The sequence below is a fragment of the Mustelus asterias genome, chromosome 30 (assembly GCF_964213995.1).
Source record: "Mustelus asterias chromosome 30, sMusAst1.hap1.1, whole genome shotgun sequence".
NCBI lineage: Eukaryota > Metazoa > Chordata > Chondrichthyes > Carcharhiniformes > Triakidae > Mustelus > Mustelus asterias.
The window spans coordinates 4,475,422-4,499,106 of NC_135830.1; the positions used below are offsets into that span (position 1 = coordinate 4,475,422).

Consider the following 23,685-nt stretch of genomic DNA (forward strand, 5'->3'; position numbering starts at 1 on the left):
ACTGATAAAAGTTTATTAATGAAACAGAACATGGTTAAAACAAACAGAAAATGACTTGAGGATCAAAGACAGCCAGAGTAAAGGGATGTTCACAATGTTCTGGACACAAATGGTTTCTCTTCAGCTGCTCTGTCCCCTGTTCCCGTGACTCCTGTCGTGGTTCCCCAGGACGACAATTTATTCACATCGATTAAAACAGAGAGTCTGAGCAGCGATCTTCCAAGCAGTAGACTTTATTTCGCAGCACAACAGAATAAAGTCGGGATGTCCGGAACAATCCGACGAGCCCTCAGGCTTACAGTCTTTTAATGTACATTTCAGCTCCATATCTCAAGATTCTTATCTTACTTTACAATCCGACCTTGATTCTTATCTTACTTTACAACCGGACCTTCCTTTGGCCACCATTGTTTTTAGTTGACTCTTTATCTGTTTTATTCGCGATTGGTCGCTCCCTGTTACATCTCTTTGTTTCTTAAACCATGGTGGTTATATGGTGGTTATAATTCTTGCCCTTATGTAAACTTCTCTGCTTGTACAATAATCGTGGTTTTGCTGACTTAGGCCGAATGTGTTAGAAAAAACATCCTCACTTTATTCTCTCTTTTTATTATGGACCAACATTAAGTTGAACCACTGAGCAGTATTCATTGTTCTCCCAAGTGACTATTGTTTGCTTTCGTTAATTAGTGACTGCTATACTACTTCTCTGCTTCCTCTGCTTTGATCATATCAACTATACTTGATTACATTAGGTCATCCATTCTAGGTTTGATTACATTAGGTCACACGAGGTTACTTTAGGTTACATTGGTTACATACCCATCTCACTACTCACCTAAATCTGCTTTATCATTTCACTAAGACCTATGAATCTGAATTCCATACCTAACTCATACAATATCCAGTACAATTTCCCTTACACTCCCCGCTTTGGACACAGGGACACTGAACCCCGGGGGTCACGTCACCATCAGCCCCAGTCACCCCCTCCCGTGTCCTGATTGATTGGCGGCCCATTTCCCACTCCAGTACCTTCCCATCTCTCTACCAGTGCAGTATCCCAACTGGGGCGCAGGCCCCGTTATTCTCAGCTAAGTTCAGCCCTCAGCTCCGTTGCCTGACTGTCATTGACACGAGCAACAGAGAGACAGAAAGGTGCCCCAGGCTCAAATGGGAAGTCGAAACTTGTGGCTCTAAACCAACGTTTCAACATTTGTCAGCCAAATCCATGTTATTTACACTGGGGAGTTTTTATGATGAGATTAATTGAAGTGTTCGGCTCGTCAGCAAGCTCGAGAAGCACTGATTCCAGATTGTTTAATACTTCTGTCTTGAATCACAAAAGCTTCTCACTTTATCCCCTTCCTGAACTGAATGCCATCATCCTGAGCAGCTGTGGGTGTCACCTCTCTGTGTAAACTCCTGCCCCTTTTTATAAAGCTCTCTCATTCCTTATTGTGGGTCAATTCTTTAATGGTTGAGGATCGCTCTGTGATGCAGTGAGTGTTTATCCGGTCAATCAATGTTTCTGATGTCAGTCGGAACGTCCATCGTTACTTTTCACCTGTTTCTTACTCTGTGTTTTATAAAAATAAAGTTTATAAACTTTTACAGAATGGTCAGCTTTAAGGTTTCTGTAGTTGGTGATGAGGTCATCCAAAGGTCAAAGCCTTTCTCTTTTCTACTTCCTGTTTAACTAAGGGGTTGTGTGGAATATTCCATTCAGGGGGAGGTAGTGGGAATGTCTCTGGCCGAGTAATGCAGAGACCCAGCAAAGGATCCGGGGACAGGCAGCTGGTGGGATTTGAATTCAGTGAATCAATCTGGAATTATATAAAGTTAGTGTCAGAAACGGTGACCATGAAACTTTCATCGATTGTTGTAAAAACCTGTCCAGTTCACTCTATTAATGCTCCCTATCAGGGAAGGAAATCTGCCATCCTTACCCGGTCAGGCCTACATGTGAATCCAGACCCACACAGCGATGTGGGTGACTCTTAACTGTCCCACTGAAATGGCCGAGCAAGTCACTCCGTTCAGGGGCAATTAGGAGCTGAGCAACGTGTGCTGGGGCTTTGCCAGCAGTGTCCACATCCCAGGAAAGAATAAAGAATATTCCACGGAAAGTGATGGGTGATTTGAAATGAATTGAAATTAGGTCAGGAGGTGCTCGTATCGTCCAGAGCTGCTTTTCAATGGATCCTCCTGTTCAAAATAAAAACACATCAGTGTGCGCCTTTCCCAGACACACTGACCTTGGAATATCACAATGCTGTTTTTAAACATTCCTTTGTTAAAGAATCAGTCATTTAGAATTGTGAAACAGACAGAAATTAAATGTTCCGTTTTTCCTGGGATCCTCCTGTGCCTGGCACCGGTGTCCTGAACAAGGTTATTAACATTCTCTGTGTTAAAGGTTCCTCCTGGTTCTTGCTGTCTGTTGTGTCCTTTGTCACAGTCGGTACCAGGACATTTCTATTGAAAGGTTGTTAAGAAATTCCAGTGAATTCCAGCCCCTTGTGTAACGTTCCATTTGGTGTGCGTCAGATTCAGAGATGTCCACGTGTGTGTGAAAAGGATTCTGGGTAAGGGTTTTAACCCTTCTTTCCCCGTTAGTAACAATGAGCCCTGTATTCAATTCTAAAGTATAAAGTCCTCATTAGATATCAATTCTACCTGTTATCTACATTTCACCAACCAGTCTATATTTTCATCACAGGACTGCAGTGGGAGCACCGTCAACATCTTACTGACTTGATCGATTTTATCGGGGAGGTGACGAAGGTGATCGATGAGGGTAGAGCAGTGGATGTTGTGTACATGGATTTTAGTGAGGCTTTCGACAAGGTCCCTCATGGTCGGCTCATCCAGAAGATTAAGATGCATGGGATTCACGGTGACTTGGCCGCTTGGATTCAGAATTGACTTGCCCATAGAAGTCAGAGAGTAGTGGTGGAGGGTGTTTTTCTGACTGGAGGTCCATTCCCAGTGGTGTTCTGCAGGGATCCGTACTGGGACCTGCACTATTTGTGATATATATCAATGACTTGGTTGAAAATGTGGATGGGTGGGTTAGTAAGCTTGCAGGCGACACAAAGCTAGATGGAGCTGTAGATAGTGTAGAAGGTTGTCAAAGGTTACAGTGGGAGGTAGATCAGCTGCAGATATGAGCGGAGAAATGGCAGATGGATTTTAATCCAGACAAGTGTGAGGTGCTGCACTTTGGGAGATCAAATATTAAGGATAAGTAGACAGTTAATGTACAGAGGGATCTTGGGATTCAAGAAAGTTCAAAGGAGATGTGAGGGGCAAGTTTTTCTTTTACACAGAGAGTGGTAGGTGTCTGGAACGCGCTGCCAGGGGTGTTGGTGGAGGCAGATATGATAGGGGCGTTTAAGGGGGTTTTAAATAAGCACATGAATATGCAAGGAATAGAGGAATATGGCGGCACGGTAGCACAGTGGTTAGCACTGCTGCTTCACAGCTCCAGGGTCCCGGGTTCGATTCCCGGCTCGGGTCACTGTCTGTGTGGAGTTTGCACATTCTCCTCGTGTCTGCGTGGATTTCCTCCGGGTGCTCCGGTTTCCTCCCACAGTCAAAGATGTGCGGGTTAGGTTGATTGGCCAGGTTAAAAAATTGCTCCTTAGAGTCCTGGGATGTGTAGATTAGCGGGTAAAATATGTGGGGGTAGGGCCTGGGTGGGATTATGGTCGGTGCAGACTCGATGGGCCGAATGGCCTCCTTCTGCACTGTAGGGTTTCTATGAATATGGACCAAGGCAGGCAGAAAGGAATAGTTTAATTTGGCATCATGTTTGACACAACATCGTGGGCTGAAGGGTCTGTTCCTGTCCTGTACCGTTCTATTTGTGATAGTGTCATAGTTGTCATAGTGGCGGCTCATTGGTCTCGGAGTATGATTCTCGCTTTGGGTGTTAAGATTCGCGAGTCTGCGAGAGGTCCCGGGTTCAAATCCCAGACGAGCCCCATTGTTGTTGTTTGTGATTGCGAAGTCTTGCTCATTTCTTTGTTGTGCACACGGCAGGATTAGTTTGCTGCGGTTTGGTTTGAGAACCTGACAATGCAGGTAATTTAATGGGCAGCACAGTGGTTAGCACTGCTGCTTCACAGCTCCAGGGACCTGGGTTCGATTCCTGGCTTGGGTCACTGTCTGTGTGGAGTTTGCACATTCTCCTCGTGTCTGCGTGGGTTTCCTCCGGGTGCTCCGGTTTCCTCCCACAGTCCAAAGATGTGCGGGTTAGGTTGATTGGCTATGCCAAAAAATATTGCCTTGAGCATCCTGAGATGCGTAGGTTAGAGGGATTAGTGGGTAATTATGTAGGGATATGGGGGTAGGGCCTGAGGGTGGGATTGTGGTCAGTGCAGACTCGATGGGCCGAACGGCCTCTTTCTGTACTGTAGGGTATCTATGATCTCTATTTAGAAAAAGGAAATAGAGGCACTGGAGAAGGGGCAAGAAAGATTCACAAGAATAATCCCAGAATTGTAATCACTTGTGAACTCACTGGTGTTTCACCAAGTTTGCTGACTGAGTGAATCCCTTCCCAGTCAGAGCAGGTGACCAGCCTCTGCCTGGTGTGAACTCACCGGTGGGACATTAGTTCCCGAGAGCATTTGAAGCCACGCCCACATTTAAAGGGTCTCTCCTGGGTGTGATGATGTTGTGCCTGGGCAGGCTGGATAACTGAGTAAATCCTTTCTCACACACCGAGCAGGTGAATGGTTTCTCCCCGGTGTGAACTCACTGGTGTTTCAGCAGTGTTGGCGATATTCTAAACCTCCTAGAACAGTGAGAGCAGCTGAACGGCCTCTCCCCGGTGTGAATGTGCTCGGGGATCATCAGTTCCTGAGAGCTTCTGAAGCCGGCCTCTCAGGCAGAGCATTTAAAGGGGCTCTCCTTGGAGTGAGTGGCTTTGTGTTTCTGCAGGCTGGATGAATGAGTGAATCCCTTCCCACACACAGAGCAGGGGAATGGCCTCTCCCCGGTGTGAGTGTGCTGGTGGGACACCAGTTCTCCAGAGCTTTTGACTCCGCTCCCACAGTCAGAACATTTAAAGGCTCTCTCATCGGTGTGAGTGACATTGTGTCTGCGCACGTGGGATGAATGAGTGAATCCCTTCCCACACACCGAGCAGGTCAACGGTCTTTCCCCAGTGTGAACTCGCTGATGTTCCCACAGGCTGGATGACGTTTTAAACCTCTTTGAGCATTGAGAGCAGCCTGAACGGTCTCTCCTCAGTGTGAATGCGCTGGTGGATCATCAGTACCTGAGAGCTTTTGAATCCGCTCCCACAGTCAGAGCATTTAAACGGTCTCTCATCGGTGTGAGTGAGATTGTGTCTGCGCAGGTGGGATGAATGAGTGAATCCCTTCCCACACACCGAGCAGGTGAACGGCCTTTCCCCAGTGTGAACTCGCTGGTGTATCTGCAGGTTGGATGATGTTCTAAACCTCTTTGTGCAGTGAGAGCAGCTGAACGGTCTCTCCTCAGTGTGAATGCGCTGGTGGGACACCAGTTCTCCAGAGCTTTTGAAGCCGCTCCCACAGTCAGAGCATTTAAAGGGTCTCTCATTAGTATGAGTGACTCGGTGTGTCTTCAGGGTGGATGACTGAGTGAATCCCTTTCCACACACAGAACAGGTGAACGGTCTCTCCCCAGTGTGAACTCGCTGGTGTATCTGCAGGTGGGATGAAGTTCTAAATTTCCTTGAGCAGTGAGAACAGCTGAATGGTCTCTCCTCAGTGTGAATGCGCTGATGGGACATCAGATACTGAGAGCTTTTAAAACCAATCCCACAGTCAGAGCATTTAAATGGTCTCTCATTGGTATGAGTGAGATTATGTTTCTGCAGGCTGGATAACTGAGTGAATCCCTTCCCACACATAGAGCAGCTGAATGGTCTCTCCCCAGTGTGACTGCGTTGATGAATTTCCAGCCGAGATGGGGATATGAATCCCTTCCCACAGTCCCCACATTTCCACGGTTTCTCCATGGTGCGGGTGTCCTTGTGACTCTCCAGGTTAAACAATCAGTTAAATCTCACACAGAACATGGGTACAGTCTCTCCCGCTGTGAATGCTGCGATGTATTTTCAGGCTGTGTAACTGGTTAAAGCTCTTTCCACACTCAGTGCACTGGAACACTCTCACTCGGGTGTGTGTATCTCAGTGCATTTCTAGTAACAGTGATGTTTACAATCTTTTGAAGTGAAGAGGCCAAACAAGCATTTCTCCTGCTAGATTCAAAGGCCAATGATACTCAGGTCCCAAGAAGTCGAGTCACTCTGTCAGATCTCGATGTGATGTTGGAGATTTCTGTCTGATTTCTCCTTGTCTAATATCCTGTAAGTCAATTTAGAAAAAAACATTGCAATTCAGAATACGATCGAAATTCAAATCTACATTTCTAGTTTATGGAGCATTCATTAAAGACACAGTCATGGAGCATTAAACTTGCCCAGCAGGGCCTCCCGTATCAGCACACAGGCAGCTGCTTTGTGAGACTGCCAGCAGCACAGACAAGTCAGAGATAAGGGTGTCTTCAGAAGTGGGATTCATTGTGAAAGCTCAGGGACGGTTGATAAGATGCAGCAATTCTATGATTCTAATGAATGTTCTTTCCTCTCTCATTCCCCAAAAGCTGTGAATCTCCATCCCACACACTCTCCCTCCATTCTCACTCTGCTGTATCTAATATTCACCCTCCCAATTCTCCTGAAGGTGCTGATTGAGGCTGATTGACAGATCCATGCTCACTGCTTCCTGTCCAGCACAGAAATCAGAACAAATAGGAGCTGCAGTCAGCATTCGGCCCATCGAGTCTGCTCAACCATTCATTCAGATTATTGGTTGATCTACCTCTGCATTATTTTCCCCACACTGTCCCCCATATCCATCGATATCTTCAATATCTAGAAACCTATCAATCCCAATGTCACTGAAATTGCAGTGTTAATATAAGCCTTACTTGTGACTAATAAATAAACTTTGAACTCTAATATACACCCACCCAATTCTCCTGAAGGTGCTAATTAATGCTGATCGACACTCACCATTTCATGTTCCTGACAGATCATAAGAAATAGTTAGAAATTCAGCCCACCAAGCTGTTCAAGTTAAATTTTTTTATTCATTCATGGGACATGGATGTTGCTGGCTGGCCAGCATTTATTACCCATCCCTAGTTGCCCTTGAAGGGCAGTTGAGAGTCAACCACATTGTTGTGGTTTTGGAGTCACATGTAGGCCAGACCAGTTAAGGATGGCAGATTTCATTCCCTGAAGGACATTAGTGAACCAGATAGGTTTGTCCAACAATCGACAAGGGTTTCATGGTCATCAGTAATTTCTTAATTCCAGATATTTTTAATTGAATTCAAATTCCACCAGCTGCTGTGGGGTGGGATTGTTGTCGGTGCAGACTCGATGGGCTGAATGGCCTCCTTCTGTACTGTAGGATTTCTATGATTCTATGACAGGATTCAAACCCGGGTCCCCAGAACATTAACTGAGTTTCTGAATTAATAGTCCAGCAATAATACCACAAGGCCATCACCTCCCCATCAAGATCAAGGCTGATCTATGATATTCTATGATATTCTATGATATTAATCTATGATATTAATCTATGATCTGATTGTGATCTTAACTCCACTTTTCTTCCTGTCACCCTTGACTCCCTTTTTGATCAAAAATCTCTGTGTTTTGAGTATATTTAATGATGCAGCCTCCACTGCTCTCTGGGGAAGAGAATTGCAAAGACTAACGGCCCTCTGAGGGAAGACATTTCTCCTCCTCACCATCAGAAATGGGGGAGCCTTTATTTTGACAATCTGCCGACTAATTCTGGAATCCCCAACATTGGAAACATCCTCTCTTCATCTATACTAATCACTACCTCACAATCTGATGTCAATACTATGGTCACCTTTAAACTCCAGTCAGTACAGGCCCAAACTTTCCTCACAAAACAATCCCTTCATCCCAGCTATCAGCCTGCAGATCCTTCTCTGAACTGACAATGACAGAGAGGTGATCAGGGAGGGCAGGGGTGAAACAAAGCAATGGATGGACATGGTTTCAGATCCACAGTAACGGAGCCACACCAGCCCCAGAGACGTGGAACCAGAGCACAGATAAGAGCACAGTACTGAAACTCTAAATTATAGGTTAATACTCACCTCTGGAACAATTTCACAGTTTTCAAATTTAAAACTTCCTGCAGCTGGAAAGATGTCAGAAGCACTGGAATCAGAGAAAAATCGCAATCTTCAAATATTCTAACTCCCTGTAAATGGAGATTGCAAGAGTCATGTGTCAATTGTGGTTTGAAATTAAGAGATACACATTTTTTGGGGGGGTTTGAGATTGCTGTGAAAATCCTCCTCTTCTAACCCCCTGTAAAAGGAGATTCCAAAATCACAGAATCCTTACAGTGCAGAAGGAGGCCTTTGAGCCCGTCGAGTCTGCACCAAGTTTCTAACAGAGCACCTTTACCCAGGCCCTATCCCTGTAACCTGATGTACGTACACCACTAATTCCCCCTTTCATTCTCCCTCATCTTGGGACACAAAGGGACAATTTAGCATGGTCGATCAACCTAACCCGCACATCTTTGGAGTGTGGGAGGAAACCAGAGACCCAGAGGAAATCCACACAGACATCGGGAAAATGTGCAAACTCCACACAGACAGTCACCTGAAGCTGGAATTGAACCCGAGTCTCTGGCGCTAGTGGTTTGAACCTTAAAACCGTTATCCTGATCCTTCTCAGTGTGCAGGTTAAGAGGTGTATGTGAGCACCATCACCTCCAAATTCTCTCCAATTTTACACACCATCTCCCTGTTGGAGCAAAATTAAGACTGTGGCTTTTGAAAGCTAATACATGCGTGACTGCAGGACGAACTGCAGTCCTGCAGGACGAACACTTATCTTGTGGTTAGCAAAGAACATCCTGTTGTTGACTTAAAAAAACGAACTAGAGGAACAAGATAAGCAGATGCATCCGGAGCAATAGAAGGAAGTAAAACTGCGGAACAGACAAAAAACCAGACCGTGAGGTCCAGATGGTCAACTTAGCTTAAGATAAAGCGGAACCGAAACAATAGGTTTTTGTTAACAGTTGTTTTTGAAGGAATGTGATTGGAGGTCAATTGTTGCTCGGGGGGTATAATTGGCTAATGTGTAATTAACCAAGGCTAATGATATAATAACTGCTCATGTCTGTACTTGTTGACTCTTTGAAATGTATAAAAGCTCAGCTGCCATTTTAAAATTGAGAAGTTGACTGCGAGCGTGCGGGGTGTGCCAAGCACTTCTCCCAAAGCTTTGTTCAATAAGCTGCACGTTGAATCTTTAAGTCTGACTCCGAGTGATGATTTCCCACAACACTCCCTTGTCTGACACCCAGGACTGGATGAGTAGTAATTGCCTTCGTTAAATATTGGAAGATGAAGGCTATCATCTTCAGCTTTGCAACAAATTCCACTTCCGAACCACTGACTCCATCTGTCCCCATTGTGACTGTCTGAGGCTGAACTGGAGTATTCACAACCTCAGTGACATGTTTCACTTCAAACTGAGCTTCCAAACATATCCTCACAGAATATACATCACGGAGACAGGCCCTTCGGCCCAAACTGGTCCATGCCCACCAAACATGCCCATGTAAGCTAACTCCATTTGGCCCATATCCCTCTAAACCTTTCCTATCCATGTATCTGTCCAAATGTCTTTTAAATGTTGACAATGTCGCTGCCTCAACCACTTCCTCCGGCCGCTCATTCCACATACGTACCACCCTCTGTGTAAAAAAGCTGCTCCTCAGGTTCCCATTAATTCTTTCTCCTCTTAACTCTTATGCCCTCTAATTCTTAATTCCCCAACCCTGGGAAAAAGTTTGGGCCGAAGGGCCTGTCTCCATGCCTCTCATGACCTTACACACCTCTATAAGATCACCCCTCAGTCTCCTACGCTCCAAAGAAAAACGTCATAGCCCGTCCAATCTCTCCCTGTAACTTGGGTACTGGCAACATCCTTGTAAATCTCTTCTGCACTCTCTCCAGTTTAATAACATCTTTCCAAATCAAGCTGACCAAAACTGAGCACAATATTCCAGGTGCAGCCTCACCAAAGTCCTGTACAACTGCAACATAACTTCCCAACTTCTATACTCAATGCCCTGACTGATAAAGGCCAGCATGTCAAAAGCCTTCTTCACTGCTCTATCTACACGTGACTCCACCTTAAGAGAACCGTGCACCTGAACTCCAAGGTCCCTCTGTTCCACGATACTCCCTGAGGTCCTCCCATTCACCGTGAAAGTTCTACCTTGGTTTGACTTTCCATGATGCAACACCTCACACTGATCTGTATTTAACTCCATTTGCCACATCACCACCTACACTACCTATTTCCACCTCAGTGACATCGCCCCACTTTGTCCTGTCCTCAGCTCACCTGCTGCGGAAATCCACATCCATTCCTTTGCTGCCTCGAGATTTAACTCTCCGAACAAACTCCCAGCCGGCCTCCCACATTCAATCTCCCTGTAATCTTGGGTTGATCCAAAACTCTGCTGCCCGGGTGCTTATTCACATCAAGTCCGGTTCGTCCATCACCCTTGTGCCAGCTGACTTATAAAGGCTTCCGTTTAAGAAGCAACAAAGCTTAAAAATTCTCATCCTTATTTTCTGCATGGCTGCAATCATTGCTCTCTCTGGAATCTCCTTCAGGCCTCTTCAACACTCCCAATTTTCATCACTCCACCAGTGGTTGTCATTCTTTCAGCTGCTTAGACCCCGGTCCCTGCAATTTCCTCCTGAATCCTCCCCACTTCACTTTCCGCCTTGAAACCACCTCTTTGACCAAGCTGTCACCTGGCCTAATAATGTCCTTATGTGGCTCAGTGGCAAATGTTTCTTGGTAACATTTACTGTGAAGTATCTGAAAGTTTTATTGTATTAAAAGCAGGGTATAATTACAAACTATTGTCACTAAACTGGACATTCTATCACTGTTCCTTCATCCTCACTGGGTGAGTAACCTGTAACTCCTTACCTAACAGCATTGTGGCAGCACCTTCACCACACGGACTGCAGCGGTTCAAGAAGGTCAAACATCATCAACCCTACAGGTACCTGGGGATGGGGAATATTTGCTGCTGATCCAGTTAATGACACCCAAATCCCATGGGTATTTTAAAAATGTGCATAAGTACAATAGATAAAAAGCATCTGCAGGAATACTTATTCCTTAAGCAATACCCTTTTACATTATAAGGGTATTGTTTTCAACCTGATCTCCCCTAGAATCTGGCTCCCTTGACAATTTTACATTGTGAAACTGAGTGGGTTTTGAAGCCCTTAACGTTAAATCCAGCAGCTTCTCCTCCATCTCCACTTCAGCTCAAACTGATACAACAAAGGGAAGGAAATTGGACAAGACCCTGGAGAGAAAGAAAGCTATGAGAATAGGGCAGAGGAGTGAGACTGATTGGTTTGTTCAACCCAGAGCAAAAGCATTGACCTAACAAGCTAAACAACCTCCTGTATTGTAATCATTCGATGGCTGCGTGACAAATGAGTTACACAAGATGCCATCTGCAGCTTTCAATTGGTCCATCTCTCTTTCTAGAATTCCTTCTGTGAGAGACATAACAGTGGCAGAGTGGTTAGCACTGCTACCTCACAGCACCAAGGACCCAGGTTCGATCCCCAGCTTGGGTGACTGTGCGGAGTCTGCACGTTCTCTCTGTGTCTGTGAGTTTCCTCCGGATGCTCCAGTTTCCTCCCACAGTCCGAAAATCATGCTGGTTAGGTCCATTGGCCGTGCTAACTTCTCCCTCAGTGTACCCGAACAGGCACCAGAGTGTGGCAACTGGGGGATTTTCACAGTTATTTCATTGCAGTGTTAATGCAAGCCACCTTGTGACACTAATAAATAAACTTTAAAAAGACAAAAGCAAATACCATTGTGATCACACTTCTGACAGGTCATAGGGAGAAGGCAGGAACATGGGGATGAGGAGCATATCAGCCATGATCGAATGACGGAGCAGACTCAAGGGGCCGAATGGCCTAATTCTGCTCCTATATCTTATGGACAGACTTCTCTCCATCCTTCTCAGACCAGGACATGAAGAAATGGCTCCGAAAACATGGATAACTTGTCAAGTCAACACCTCTGTGTAGGGCACAGTGGTTTGCACTGCTGCCTCGCAGCATCAGGACCTGGCTTGGGTCACAGTCCACAAAGCCTGCACATTCTCCCCGTGTCTGTGTGGGTTTCCTCCGGGTGAGAACAAAGAACTAAGAACAAAGAAAATTACAGCACAGGAACAGGCCCTTCGACCCTCCAAGCCTGCACCGACCGTGCTGCCTGACTTAACTAAAAACCCCTACCCTTCCGGGGACCATATCCCTCTATTCCCATCCTATTCATGTATTTGTGAAGACACGCCTTAAATTCTCTGACGTAACCGCTTCCACTCCCTCCCCCGGCAACAAATTCCAGGCACGCATTACTCTCGGTGTAAAAAATCTGCCTCGTACATCTCCTTTAAACCTTGCCCCTCGCACCTTAAACCTGTGCCCCCTCGTGATTGACTCTTCCACCCTGGGAAAAAGCTTCTGACTATCCACTCTGTCCATGCCTCACATAATCTTGTAGACTTCTATCAGGTCGCCCCTCAACCTCCGTTGTTCCAGTGAGAACAAACCAAGTTTCTCCAACCTCTCCTCCATACCAGGCAACATCCTGGTAAATCTTTTCTGTACCCCCTCCAAAGCCTCCACATCCTTCTCGGAGTGTGAACAGAATTGAACACTATATTCCAAGTGCAGCCTAACTAAGGTTCTATAAAGCTGCAACATGACATGCCAATTTTTAAACTCAATACCCCGGCCGATGAAGGCAAGCATGCCGTATGCTTTCTTGACTACCTTAGCGGCGGCTAAGAGGGGATCTTATTGAAACATATAAGATGATTAGAGGTTTAGATAGGGTGGATAGTGATAGCCTTTTTCCTCTGATGGAGAAATCCAGCACGAGGGGGCATGGCTTTAAATTGAGGGGGGGTAGTTATAGAACCGATGTCAGGGGTAGGTTCTTTACCCAGAGGGTGGTGAGGGATTGGAATGCCCTGCCAGCATCAGTAGTAAATGCGCCTAGTTTGGGGGCGTTTAAGAGATCCGTAGATAGGTTCATGGACGAAAAGAAATTGGTTTAGGTTGGAGGGTCACAGTTTTTTTTTAACTGGTCGGTGCAACATCGTGGGCCGAAGGGCCTGTTCTGCGCTGTAATGTTCTATGTTCTATGTTCTCCACCTGCATTGCCACTTTCAGTGACTGTGTACCTGTACACCCAGATCCCTTTGCCTATCAATACTCTTAAGGGTTCTGCCATTTACTGTATATTTCCTATCTGTATTAGACCTTCCAAAATGCATTGCCTCACATTTGTCCGGATTAAACTCCATCTGCCATCTCCCCGCCCAAGTCTCGAACTGATCTATATCCTGCTGTATCCTCCGATGGTCCTCATTATTATCCACAAATCCACCAACCTTTGTGTCATCCGCAAACTTACTAATCAAACCAGTTACGTGAGCACTCGGGTAGTGCACTAGAAAGCTTTAGATTGGCTAAGAGGGAGTTGAAGAGCGAGCTTAGAAGGGCTAAAAGGGGACATGAGAAGACTTTGGCGGATAGGGTTAAAGAGAATCCTAAGGCGTTCTATAGGTATGTCAAGAACAGAAGGTTGGTTAGGGCAAGTTTAGGGCCAGTTATAGATGGCAGAGGGAAGTTATGTGTGGAACCGGAGGAGATTGGTGAAGCATTGAACCAATATTTCTCTTCGGTGTTCACGCAAGGGGACATGAATATAGCTGAGAAGGACACTGGGTTGCAAGGGAGTAGAATAGACAGTATTACAGTTGATAAGGAGGATGTGCAGGATATTCTGGAGGGTCTGAAAATAGATAAATCCCCTGGTCCGGATGGGATTTATCCAAGGATTCTCTGGGAGGCAAGAGAAGTGATTGCAGAGCCTCTGGCTCTGATCTTCAGGTCGTCGTTGGCCTCTGGTATAGTACCAGAAGATTGGAGGTTAGCGAATGTTGTCCCATTGTTTAAGAAGGGGAACAGAGACTTCCCCGGGAATTATAGACCGGTGAGTCTCACTTCTGTTGTCGGCAAGATGTTGGAAAAAATTATAAGGGATAGGATTTATAGTTATTTGGAGAGTAATGAATTGATAGGTGATAGTCAGCATGGTTTTGTGGCAGGTAGGTCGTGCCTTACTAACCTTATTGAGTTTTTTGAGAAAGTGACCAAGGAGGTGGATGGGGGCAAGGCAGTGGACGTGGTATATATGGATTTTAGTAAGGCGTTTGATAAGGTTCACCATGGTAGGCTTCTGCAGAAAATGCAGATGTATGGGATTGGGGGTGATCTAGGAAATTGGATCAGGAATTGGCTAGCGGATAGGAAACAGAGGGTGGTGGTTGATAGTAAATATTCATCATGGAGTGCGGTTACAAGTGGTGTACCTCAGGGATCTGTTTTGGGGCCACTGCTGTTTGTAATATTTATTAATGATCTGGATGAGGGTATAGTTGGGTGGATTAGCAAATTTGCTGATGACACCAAAGTCGGTGGTGTGGTAGACAGTGAGGAAGGGTGTCGTAGTCTGCAGGAAGACTTAGACAGGTTGCAAAGTTGGGCCGAGAGGTGGCGGATGGAGTTTAATGCGGAGAAGTGTGAGGTAATTCACTTTGGTAGGAATAACAGATGTGTTGAGTATAGGGCTAACGGGAGGACTTTGAATAGTGTGGAGGAGCAGAGGGATCTAGGTGTATGTGTGCATAGATCCCTGAAAGTTGGGAATCAAGTAGATAAGGTTGTTAAGAAGGCATATGGTGTCTTGGCGTTTATTGGTAGGGGGATTGAATTTAGGAGTCGTAGCGTTATGTTGCAACTGTACACAACTCTGGTGCGGCCGCACTTGGAGTACTGTGTGCAGTTCTGGTCCCCACATTACAGGAAGGATGTGGAGGCTTTGGAGAGGGTGCAGAGGAGGTTTACCAGGATGTTGCCTGGTATGGAGGGGAGATCCTATGAGGAGAGGCTGAGGGATTTGAGATTGTTTTCGCTGGAAAGGCGGCGGCTAAGAGGGGATCTTATTGAAACATATAAGATGATTAGAGGTTTAGATAGGGTGGATAGTGATAGCCTTTTTCCTCTGATGGAGAAATCCAGCACGAGGGGGCATGGCTTTAAATTGAGGGGGGGTAGTTATAGAACCGATGTCAGGGGTAGGTTCTTTACCCAGAGGGTGGTGAGGGATTGGAATGCCCTGCCAGCATCAGTAGTAAATGCGCCTAGTTTGGGGGCGTTTAAGAGATCCGTAGATAGGTTCATGGACGAAAAGAAATTGGTTTAGGTTGGAGGGTCACAGTTTTTTTTTTTTTTTTTTAACTGGTCGGTGCAACATCGTGGGCCGAAGGGCCTGTTCTGCGCTGTAATGTTCTATGTTCTATGTTCTATTTTTCTCCAAATCATTTATATATATTACAAACAGCAAAGGTTCCAGCACTGATCCCCGAGGAACGCCACTTGTCCCAGCTCTCCATTCAGAAATGTACCCTTCCACTGCTACCCTCTGTCTTCTTTGACCGAGCCAGTTTTGTATCCACCTTGCCAGCTCACCTCTGATCCCATGCAACTTCACCTCCTGCACCAGTCTGCCTCGTACACCTACACGGGTGCTCCGGTTTCCTCCCACAGTCCAAACGACTTGCTGGTTAGGCGCATTGGCCATGCTAATTTCTCCCTCAGTGTACCCGAACAGGCGCCTGAGTGTGGCGACTATGCGATTTTCAGAGTAACTTCATTGCAATGTTAATGTAAGCCGACTTGTGACACTAGCGCATCAAGGTAGATAAATCCCCGGGACCTGATGAAGTGTATCCCAGGACATTGTGGGAGGCTAGGGAGGAAATTGCGGGTCCCCTAGCCGAGATATTTGAATCATCGATAGACGCGGGTGAGGTGCCTGAAGATTGGAGAGTGGCAAACGTTGTGCCTTTGTTTAAAAAGGGCTGCAGAGAAAAGCCTGGAAACTACAGGCTAGTGAGCCTCACATCTTGGTGGGTAAATTGTTGGAAGGTATTTTGAGAGACAGGATCTACAAACATTTAGAGATGCAAGTACTGATTAGGGACAGTCAGCATGGTTTTGTGAGTGGAAAATCATGTCTCACAAATTTGATTGAGTCTTTTGAAGGGGTAACCAAGAAGGTAGATGAGGGCAGTGCAGTTGATGTTGTCTACATGGACATCAGCAAGGCCTTTGACAAAGTACTGCATGGTAGGTTGTTGCATAAGGTTAAATCTCACGGGATCCAGGGTGAGGTATCTAAATGGATACAAAATTGGCTTCTTGACAGAAGACAGAGAGTGGTTGTAGAGAATCGTTTTTCAAACTGGAGGCCTGTGACCAGCGGTGTGCCTCAGGGATCAGTGCTGGGTCCACTGTTATTTGTCATTTATATTAATGATTTGGATGAGAATATAGGAGGCATGGTTAGTAAGTTTGCAGATGTCACTAAGATTGGTGGCATAGTGGACAGTGAAGAAAGTTATCTCCAATTGCAACGGGATCTTAATCAATTGGGCCAGTGGGCTGACGAATGGCAGATGGAGTTTAATTTAGACAAACGCGAAGTGATGCATTTTGTAGATTGAACCAGGGCAGGACTTACTCAGTTAATGATAGGGCGTTGGGAAGAGTTACAGAACAAAGAGATCTAAGGGTACATGTTCATAGCTCCTTGAAAGTGGAGTCACAGGTGGACAGAGTGGTGAAGAAGGCATTCGGCATGCTTGGTTTCATTGGTCAGAACATTGAATACAGGAGTTGGGACATCTTGTTGAAGTTGTACAAGACATTGGTAAGGCCACACGTGGAATACTATGTACAGTTCTGGTCACCCTATTATAGAAAGGATATTATTACACTAGAAAGAGTGCAGAAGAGAATTACTAGGATGCTACCAGACTTGATGGTTTGAGTTATAAGGAGAGGCTGGATCGACTGGGACATTTTTCCTCTGGAGCTTAGGAGGCTGAGGGTGATGTTATAGAGGTCTATAAAATAATGAGGGGCATAGATCAGCTAGATAGTCAATATCTTTTCCCAAAGGTAGGGGGAGTCTAAAACTAGAGGGCATAGGTTTAAGGTGAGAGGGGAGAGATAGAAAAGTGTCCAGAGCGGCAATTTTTTCGCCCAGAGGGTGATGAGTGTCTGGAACAAGCTGCCAGAGGTAGTAGTAGAGGGGGGTACAATGTGGTCTTTTAAAAAGCATTTGGACAGTTACATGGGTAAAATGGGTATAGAGGGATATGGGCGAAATGCGGACAATTGGGACTAGCTCAGGGGTTTAAAAAAAAGGGTGGCATGGACAAGTTGGGCCGAAGGGTCCGTTTCCATGCTGTAAACTTCTATGCCTGTTTGCCCTGGATCAAACTGACACCCAGGAGCTCCCAAATGCTGCAGCTTGAATGTGTACTAATAAACTATTTATTTTATCCAATGATAATTTATTTTTGTTTTTAAGTATTCTATTAACCTTATCACCTATTGCAATACTATTTTGATCTTTAGGAAAAGAATAAATCTTAGTCACTTAGCAGATACTCACCAAAAATCTAGCTTCTTCTCCTGTAGAAGAGTAAGATCACTTCCTAAAGGCTGAGAAAGTTAGAAAGTAAAACAGCACCTCTTTTCCTTCCTTCCCTAACTCCCTTACTTGCCCAACTCTCAGAACTCTATTCTAAGCTGCTCAAGTGATGCCGGTTCAGAGCTGCTTCTGAGCCGTCGATCCAAGACAATACTCACTTGCTGACATGGACACCAAGGCCTGTATAGGTCTCCAGGCCATCATGCACACCATCATGATGGGGAGAATGGAGATGGTGTTGCCAGCCATGTACCTGATGAACAGATTCATGGGCAACTGTTTCAATGGGCCCAAGACGATGTCTCAGCAGCGCTGAAAACAGAAAGTGAGCAGGGTATCAGTAAAGAGGGCCGGTTAGGGGAGGCCATATGCTGATCTTATACCCAGGCCTGGAAGTAAGGATGACGATTAACCCTTTATCACACAGGCTGCTGTGGTTCATCAAGGTACTTCACCACCGTGGACAAACCAGGGGCATTGTCAGCCACACACTAAAGACACATTCAAATCCAACTTACTTTCTCAACTAGGATCCGGTCTGTTTCTTGGACGCAGATGTCCGGTAGCTGTTTGTCCGAATATGCGACTGGGCACATGGAGTCTCTCTGGCCACACTGTTGATCACGGCTCCTATGAGAAACAGAAAACACAAATTGGTCACCCTTTCAAGACCTTCTTTAAAGAGGGAGTCTCTCTGTTGAGGACCCCAACGTGGTGGCAATAGTGCCAGCATGAACTAAAGCTTGGGCAAACCTCAGAAACACACTGCCGTTGTGTCCACTGAACTGCCACGGGAATGGAGGATGGCAGAAGTGGATTAGTGTCAATTGATAATCAGGGTGCCAATCCACTTGCCCTCCATTTAGGGACAAAGCAAAAAATCACCTAATATACCAAATTGTATCTTGAAAACGAACACTGCGGGACATTGAGAGAGATCCAGTTCAGCACCGGGTCCTGGAAACGAGCAATCGTTCCCCCAACCACCACCGCAGTTGGCACCTGATCAGGTGGAGGGGCTGAAACCAAAAGGGCATCTCAGGGTCATGACCTGGGGAAAAGATGCCAAGTTGGGTCCGAGTGGTTTCTGGGGGATTTGAGGGGCTGCTTTGTGATGAGGAGTGTAAGAGATAATCATTAACATAGAAAAAGATAATCACTCCCTAAGAAGCCCTCACATATCATCACATATCTTATTAAGCATACACTTGTACCCTTTTAAGTGCACATTATCTTACCAGGCCAATACACATGGATGAACATGAAGGCTAAAAGAAGTCAAGCAAACACACAGAAGCTGAAAGTAATTTCCTAAATGAACCTAAGATAGTCAAACAAACACACATCTTCAAAAAGGACTGGGCTTAGCAGGATGCCCCACAATAGTTGAGCAAACGACAACCTTGGAAATAGATAACAAACTTCAGACAAAAAGGCAAGATGAAACCACAATGATATCATAGCACATTCATGAGTGACCAATCAAAAAGAAGACAGATAAGGTAGGTCTAGTAAACAATGGCGACTAACGAAAAGTGGCCTTGGGTCTGCAAAGATAGCCTTGAATGTAAGATAAGAATGATGAGATATGAAGCTAAAATGTGTATAAAGAGACTGTAAGCGCGCTGGTTCTTTGGATTCATCCGGAAATCCCGGCTTTGTTGACTTGTATTGGAAAATAAAGCCTTGCTGCCTGCAAGATCAAGACTCAGACTCTCTATTCTGATTGGCGCACTCTCCTTGCCGTCCACGGGGAACCACGGCAGGAGCTCGGTGAGGGGTAAAAGAGGCGTGAAAAACCCGGGGTTGGGAAGTTTTGGGTTGGTTCCACATCCCCAGGTCAGTGTGCGGTGGCCTCCCCTCAGGAGAGACGGGCTGACCCGGCTTGCCTCCTACTCGAGCCCCCGGCTTCCCGCGCGGCCTCCGCACCTGCTGCTGCCACTCAGGTTAAACTCGAGTGTCCACTTGTGCCAGCGCGCGCGGTTGACAAGCCCCGCCCCTGCCGCCATGACAACGCCGCCGACCGTTAATCGTCCCCCCTTTCAAATCTGATTCCGATCAAGAGAAGAAGCCGCGCGCTTCCGTCAACAAAACACTCCCGCTCCAATGCGCGTGTGCAAGCCCAGCCGCCTTCGCGTTCTGCCGGCACCGCCTAAAGTCCCGCCCCACATCGTCGCCATCTTTGTTAGGGGCACATCTGTTCCGACTCTCCACCTTCTGTCCAAATGGAGCACATTTGCCCCGCACAAAGATGGACATCACTTAATGTCAGAGATATTTGCAATATTGAGTCCAGATGACCTTTTGTCAAAGCAAAAAGACATAGAAAGTGGGATATATTTATACTGCAGGGTGAGGGAATGAAAGATGAGCTATAGCCACAGAAACCAGGGGAAAATACTGCTAATGGCCGTCACATTCTCTCTTTGGACAGCCATTACAGCACCAGGGACTCAGGTTTGTTTCTCGGCTTGGGGTGACTGTCTGTGCGGAGTCTGCACGTTCTCCAGGTGTTCCTGCTTCCTCCCACACACCACCTTTTTCTTCTCATGAAAATTCAGTATTTCCGATCGCCCTGAATGAATTTTGAGGTTCAGGTCAGAGCGAATAAATAAAAGCAAAAATCTGTGGATGCTGGAATCTGAAACAAAACTGAAAATGAACCACTGTGGTAAATGCATCATTCTCAATCTATTTTACCAGGTATTTGTTTCATTATTCAACATTTAACATCGATACATTTATTTATTCTGCATCTCCTGATTCTGAATTGAATATCTCTGACATATGCAGCATTGAATTGCAAATATGACTGACCAACAAAACAGATCGAGTCACTGGTTAATGCACATCCCATGATGCTCATTTGAGATTGACCACAATCAGTTTATAAACAAAATCAAATATCTTTAATGGGAAGAGATTTAAGAATGACCAGTTAGTTTATTCTGGGTGTGAAATATCCTGGTGCCTAAATCCCATTAATCTATAGGAAAGTCCAGTAGATCCGCACTGAACCTCGATTTCCTCATCAGCATGAATGGTTTTCCCGATATCTTTATTATGAAAACCGATTTTAAAAAGATGTTTCTGTGCAATGTGCACCAATTCCTCGAGTTCAGTTACAGTATCACTTGTGTCTGTCTTTATGAGCACACACTACTATTAGACATGTTTCAGATGGTGATTAACTATGTTGGTCTACATCTATAAACCCATGCATCGAACAAGTTGCTAATATATGCACGGTGTCAAAATACAAACATTTCTTTCCTGCAACTGCATCTAAACATGCAGCATTTCTGATTTTCCTGAAAGCATTTGAGACCGAGGTCAAAACAAACATAATATGGCAACATCGAGAATTGGATAATGTTCAGCAAATAACCAACATTATGCATACTTCCTGAAATGATAAAGTTTCTGTCTGGTTTTGAACCAGGGACTGCTCACGCGTGAGGCAAACACGATAACCACTACACTACAGAAACTACCAGCAGTTAGGTGCAGCCAATCGACCTGTGTGCAAGGTTCAACTCTGCTGTGTTGCTGCAGGTTCTCATGGTTAGACTATCCACCAGTACCTATTACAAGCCCACCGACTCCCACAACTATCTTGGCTGCAGCTCTTCACACCCCACATCCTGAAAGGACTCCATCCCATTCTCTTCATTCTTTCGCCTCCGCCGCATCTGTTCTGATTATGCCACTTTCCTAACTAGCGTTGCAGATATGTCTTTCTTCTTCAACAGTTGAGCTTTTCCACCCACTGTTGTTGACAGGGCTCTTGACCATGTCCGACCCATCCCCCCGCCACTGCTCTCACTCCCTCCCCTCCCTCCCAGAACCAGGACAGGGTTCCCCTTGTCTTCACTTTTCACCCAACCAGCCTCCGCATTCAAAGGATCATCCTCTGCCATTGCTGCCAATTCCAGCATGATGCCACTACCCAACACATCTTCCCTTTAACCCCCCCCCCCCCCCAACCACCAGCATTCCACAAGGATCGTCCTCTCTGGGATACCCTGGTCCACTCCTCCATCCCACCCAACATCCTATCCCCTACCCATAACACCTTCCCATGCAATAGTAGAAGGTGCAACACCTGCCACTTTACCTCCTCCCTGTTCACCTCCCGGGTCCTAAACGTCCTTTCAGGTGAAGCAGTGCTTCACATGCACCTTCTCCAACCTGGTCTATTCAATTCACTGCTCTCAATCCAGTCTACTCTACATCGGAGAGACCAAACACAAATTGGGTGACCACTTTGTTGAACACCTTCAGTCCGTCTGCAAGCAGGACCCAGAGCTTCCGGTCACTTGCCACTTCAACACACCACCCTGCTCTCCTGCCCACGTGTCCGTCCTTGGCCTTTTCCAATGTTCTAGTGAACCCCAATGCAAATTGGACGAACAGAACCTCATCTTCTGATTGGGCACTTTACAGCCTTCCAGACTGAACATTGAGTTCAAGAACTTCAGACCATGATTCTCCCCTCCACCTTCACCCCATTTCCATTTATTTTATTTCATTTTGTTTCTTCTTTTCATCTCATTCATCCATTTTATCATACTTCTTTCTCACGTCCATTTTACAACTTCTTCATTCCTGCTCTCCTTCTCGCCCGCACCCGGTGTCCTCTCCAACCACTCCCCTCTCTCCGCCCCACCAACCCCCCTCCTCCCCCCCACCAACCCCCCTCCATTCAGGGCAAACCATCTGTACCTCTGCTGTACCATTCTGATTAACACTTTTCACACCTCTCTCAGCCTTCCGCATTCTGCTTTTCATTCCCTTTGTCCAATTACAGCATCCCCCCTTCCACCCTCATAATATAAATCTTGTCTGATTTTCTTTGCCCTTAGCTCTGATGAAGGGTCATCCAAACTCGAAACATTGGCTAGTTACTCAATATTTGTTTCGTTATTCAATATTTCAGATATGTGGATAATTGGAACACATTCTGGGGAAGGTGGGACCTGTACAAACAGGATGGGGTGCACCTGAACCAGAGGGGCACCAATATCCTGGGAGGGAAATTTGATACGGCTCTTCAGGGGGGTTTAAACTAATTTGTCAGGGGAGTGGGAAAAGGAGTTGTAGTCCAGAAGTCAGTGTTGAGGGTGGTGAGGTATTGGGGAAGATATCAGGGTCAAGGGTGGGTACCGGTAGACAGGAAGGTGGGTTGAAGTGTGTCTACTTCAATGCAAGGAGCATCCGGAACAAGGTAGATGAACTTGTGGCGTAGATTGGTATTTGGGACTACGATGTTGTGGCCATTACGGAGACGTGGGTAGAACAAGGACAGGAATGGTTGTTGGACGTTCCGGGGTATAGATGTTTCAGCAAGTGTAGGGAAGCTGGTAAAAGAGGTGGAGGAGTAGCATTGTTAATCAAGGATAGTTTAATGTCTGCGGAAAGGCACTTCGAGGGGGATCTGCACACTGTTGTAATATGGGCTGAGGTTAGAAATAGGAACGGAGTGGTTACGTTGTTAGGAGTTTACTATAGGCCCCCAAATAGTAATAGAGATGTGGAGGAAGAAATTGCTAAGCAGATTATGGATATGTGTGGGGGTCACAGGGTAGTTGTCATGGGGGACTTTAACTTTCCAAATATTGATTGGAACCTTTGTAGGTCAAATAGTTCGGATGGGGCAGTTTTTGTGCAGTGTGTGCAGGAGGGTTTCCTGACACAATATGTGGATAGGCAGACAAGAGGTGAGGCCACATTGGATTTGGTACTGGGAAATGAACCGGGCCAAGTGTTAGATTTGGTTGTGGGAGAGCACTTTGGAGATAGTGACCACAATTCGGTGTCTTTTGTTATTGCAATGGAGAGGGATAGGGCCGTACGGCAGGGCAAGGTTTACAATTGGGGGAGAGGTAATTATGATGCGATTAGGCAAGAATTAGGGGGCATAA

The 23,685-nt window shown here is 45.9% G+C and overlaps 1 protein-coding gene across 5 annotated transcripts; it reads right to left on the bottom strand.

Annotated features, from left to right (window-relative positions):
• Position 1: 1 nt before the first annotated feature.
• Positions 2-19,869, bottom strand: LOC144480967 (uncharacterized). 5 transcript variants are annotated; one of them, XM_078200589.1, is made up of 5 exons: positions 19,691-19,717; positions 18,280-18,391; positions 17,920-18,073; positions 8,203-8,309; positions 6-6,365 (listed from the first exon to the last, which is right to left on the bottom strand). In XM_078200589.1, the coding sequence occupies exon 5, from the start codon at positions 6,014-6,016 to the stop codon at positions 5,216-5,218; it is 801 nt and encodes a 266-aa protein (XP_078056715.1). In that variant the 5' UTR covers positions 6,017-6,365; positions 8,203-8,309; positions 17,920-18,073; positions 18,280-18,391; positions 19,691-19,717; the 3' UTR covers positions 6-5,215. The 5 variants fall into 5 exon arrangements, with proteins under 5 accessions (XP_078056716.1, XP_078056717.1, XP_078056718.1 ...); XM_078200590.1 differs by lacking the exon at positions 17,920-18,073 and having other exon boundaries at positions 2-6,365; positions 19,691-19,869; XM_078200591.1 differs by lacking the exons at positions 17,920-18,073; positions 18,280-18,391; positions 19,691-19,717 and adding an exon at positions 8,720-8,860 and having other exon boundaries at positions 2-6,365.
• Positions 19,870-23,685: the final 3,816 nt, after the last annotated feature.

Bases quoted from the DNA above. Each gene is read 5' to 3' on its own strand.
- LOC144480967 (XM_078200590.1), bottom strand. From the start codon at position 6,016: ATGGAGAAACCGTGGAAATGTGGGGACTGTGGGAAGGGATTCATATCC.